General features: G+C 40.0%; 1 protein-coding gene across 1 annotated transcript in view; it reads left to right on the top strand.

The window, feature by feature from the left end:
• The window catches only part of slc23a4 (solute carrier family 23 member 4), a 14,660-nt gene that overhangs the window by 7,581 nt on the left and 2,974 nt on the right, over positions 1-4,105 (top strand). The window contains 4 exon segments of the mRNA XM_020602994.1: positions 411-570; positions 3,136-3,317; positions 3,825-3,945; positions 4,073-4,104. Coding sequence (XP_020458650.1) covers positions 411-570; positions 3,136-3,317; positions 3,825-3,945; positions 4,073-4,104 — 495 coding nt within the window.

Here is a 4,105-nt window from a genome sequence, read left to right on the forward strand (position 1 = left end):
CCATCTTATTATGTTTGGAATGTAGTTCTTGCTAAATCCACATTCCTTTGGCTTAGCACCACTGCTGCTTTTTGTCTCACTCCAATAGTACCTGGAGGTCAGATATAAGGAAACAACTGGTACAGGGTTGGCCATGGAAAAGTGGCCCGTGTACTCAAGAGCTTATTGGAGGTGTATGTTTAATGATAAACTGTACCAGAGAAACTATATGAAAAACAAAATTGATCAAAAATACAAAAAATACTTGTCTCCCAACTATTCTGACTGACTGTGAGAGACGGCTATAGTCATTCAGTCTAATTGTACCTGTCACCCCGATCTATCTTGTGCAATATCTGACTATGTAATATCTGTCTATTAAGCTAGCTACTGTATATCATGTCTGGCTGGCTCTTCATTTTTATTTCCAGGCTGCCCATTCTCCAAGGTGGCACATTTGCATTGTTGGCTCCCTCTGTGGCAATGCTAACCACGCCAGAGTGGACGTGTCCTGCTTGGACCCAAAATGCAAGCTTAGTCAACGCCTCCTCCACAGAGTACAGGGAAGTGTGGCAGAGTCGAATGAGAGCAGTAAGTGAACCTCCCAATCTTTCTGATCACATCTTAGAGATGAACTTACCTGATGAGAACATGGTATTTTGTTCATACATAAAAGGACTGCACACACTAGTTTTCTACCTCAAAGGCTAGTTGACACAGAAATCTGACACAAAAATTGTTATTGTTGATTCTGTCTAGTTCACCACTAATTCAAATAAATTAGGAAAATGCATCATCCAGCAGATGTGGAATCCTTACAACTTTGTAAACCTCTCTCCAAAATCAATGCTCTGCCATCTTTAATCTTTAGTTCTCCCGGTGGCCAGGCCAGCGCCTTGCATGGCAGCTCTGCTGCAATCAGTGTGTGAGTGTGTGTGTGAATGGGTGTAAAGCACTTTGTCCAGGTGTGGTAGAAAAGCGCTATAGATATGCAGTAAACCATTTTATTAAACAGTTAATAATAATGACATAAAACACGCAAGCTGAAGCTGCACTACTCAGTATTCTTATATAAACAACTGTTCAAGCTAATGTTAAAGGAAATTTGTGAAATGTGTTGCTTGCAGTGACACATACCAGTGGCGCCTGCAGCTGTAATGCTGAACACACTGTGCACACATTTTTTAGATGATTTTGCTCAAGTTTTAAGCCACTGCATCTGGCAGTCATTGTATGATCAACATAGAGCGTATATAGAGAAATACAGTTTAACATTTATGGCCCGAGGAACTATCTAATATGAGAGAGGGGCCACTGAACCGAATGAGCAGCCACTGCTCAAAGTCACTGTGCACGCTGCACTCACTCCAAGTTGTTTAGGGCTCACGTTATGATAAGAAAATACAATATGTTGTTATAATGCCATAATAGCCTACAGTGACGAGAAAACACAGCATGTCAAAATAACAAGCATAGTATCTTATTATAATGAGAAAAGTTCCCCCTTCAAATAAGAGCCACGCTGCCGCAGGCTGTTCTCGTGCGTCCTACAGGATATAATCCTGCAGGCGCTGCTGACAAACACAGAGAATCATTACCCACTCATGGGATAGTCCCCTCCTGACTGACGAGCTTTCCCATATGAAACCAGCAGCATATTTTACTTTTCATAGCTTCACTGGAAGAGCATACAGTATGTGCACAACCTGGACTTTAGTCTAATGCGCATGGGGAGTACATCAACTTTTCTGGATGACATCTCTCTCGATTTGTTGTGAAAGTTGAGCATTGGCATGTTACTGAAACCTATTTAATTATTATTACTATTGTATCATTGTAAATCAAGCGAAATCATTATTTAAACAGCTTAAATAATACAGTCCAGTCCAGTCCAGCTGCTTTCACACAAATCCAGAGTGATGATTTCCTGTCACCATATTTTCTAACTGAAAAGAAACTGAAAAAAGAAACTGAGAATGACTCCAGAAATTGATTAAATTTATATTTTTCCTGGATGGAAAGATATTTTTGATTCTACATCATTAGAACAGTCTTTGAGGATTTGGAATATACGTTCATAATTTGGGTAAGTGTTATGAAACCACAGTACGGGGTTGACGCTTTCAGCAAGATTCAGTTCTGAAAGCTCATGAAGGACAGAACAGTTTCACAGCAGACATTTTGAGTTGCCACATTAGAAAAACACAGGTGTAGCTAACAACATTAATAGGTGTCTATTACACAATGAAGCACAATAGCATCATCCTGGAAATGGCTCACATAAATGCAATGCAGCCATTGTGAGTGTTAGCAAGCACACCAGTGCTTTTCCTACCATGATGTGTCAAAATGTCTGCTGTGAAAAAGTTGGACCTAAAATTGGTTAAAAGACAGTGGTCACAAAATGATTATTAATTGTGAATTTGCAGGCTCTAAACTGATCCTTTTCAATTAAAAGGCCTTTCATGGCTATCAGAAACTCCTCTCAATACAATGGGTAATGATTACACCAATAATTCAGCTAAAATTAGCTGAAAATACACTTTGAGGTACTTACTTCTCTGTGAGTTTTGTGCTGACAAAGGTTGGATGTAGTGCTGCTGATTTTTGTGCTGAAGACTTTGCTGTTCTCTTCTTACTACCATTGCCAACAACACAGTCCTTGAATCCAAATGTTATTATTTTGGTCTAGTCTCTTCAATGATAGCCCTCGACCGTCACCCCTCTGCTGGACTGGTAGGTTCTGGTGGGTTGCCAGGTTCACGCATTGCACTAGAAATCACCCAATTGTTTCAATAACAAATTTTTATTTCTCATATTTTATTAAAATAAAAGGAAATAATTTTGGCTCATCTGTCTCAAGTCTACGTCAAGACTCCAGTCATGAATACCAAGTCAAAGACAAGTTTACCAATGTGTTTGTCAAGCAGGTTCAAGTCTGACTCAAGTCAGTTTATGTGAGTCCCCCCCCTGACTGGCTTATAGAAAACAATGTCCCCTTCAAGAAGTAAAGTTCATTTAAGAAACGCTATAGCACCTTAACATCACCACTGGGACAAATAGATTTTATAGCCAATGTGTAATTAACATTTGATGAATGATGATGATTTCTGGTAAATACCTTTGTAATAATTTTAATATTTTGTCTGTTTTCAGCTCCAAGGGTCAATTATGGTGGGCTCACTCCTCCAGATATTTGTTGGCTTCTCTGGCCTCATTGGCCTCTTCATGCGCTTCATTGGACCACTCACCATTGCTCCCACCATCTCTCTCATTGGACTGTCCCTGTTCGACTCAGCTGGCACCAGTGCTGGCCACCACTGGGGCATCTCTGCCATGTAGGTCAAATGTCTCGTATTGAAGACTGGGATCATTGTGCTACAGATAACAAAAGTACATCAAGTGGTCATCTGTTTCAAGTGTGCCATTGTGTGTGTGTGTGTGTGTGTGTGTATTCCTGTTTTTTCCCTAAATTTCTGATCATGTTACATGATCCCTGTTGTTCTAGTCATCAGTATGGTCTTACCTAAAGAGAATCTCTGTAAGGAGTTCCTGCCAGTTTAATGCATTTTCCCAGTCAAACATCTCCTGACATGGTACAGCCAAATTTCTGAAAAAATAAGAATAGACTTGAAATCTGTGTAAAGTCTTAAACTTTAGGCACGGCAGCAAAGCCTATTACTGTAAAAGTGTCTTGCTAAGGAGCCTGCTGAGATGCTCTGCTAAGTAGCTATATGCTGGTTAGAGCTATATTCAGCTACAGTACAAATAAGTCCTACTGTTTATGTATGTAATACTGTGAATTTTGTGCTGTGAAATGATTTCCTTTTCTCTCCTTCACACAGGACCACAGCACTGATCATCTTGTTCTCACAGTACCTCCGCCACATACCTGTGCCCTTTCCTTCATACAACAAGGACAAAAAACTGCACACCTCCTATGTCTGCATGTTTCAGCTTCTCCCTGTATGTGTTAAGCTGCCTTCCCTGTTTGCTGTCCTTGGTATCAAAATGCATTTATTTCTTTGTCATTTATTCATTTTGAACAACTAAGTTGCCAACAAAGATGTTTGGTTTTTGTGTGCATCCTCAGGTTCTGCTTGGAATTATCTTATCTTGGCTCATC

The sequence above is a fragment of the Monopterus albus genome, unplaced genomic scaffold (genome assembly GCF_001952655.1).
Source record: "Monopterus albus unplaced genomic scaffold, M_albus_1.0 scaffold59.1, whole genome shotgun sequence".
In the NCBI taxonomy this organism is placed as follows: Eukaryota; Metazoa; Chordata; class Actinopteri; order Synbranchiformes; family Synbranchidae; genus Monopterus; species Monopterus albus.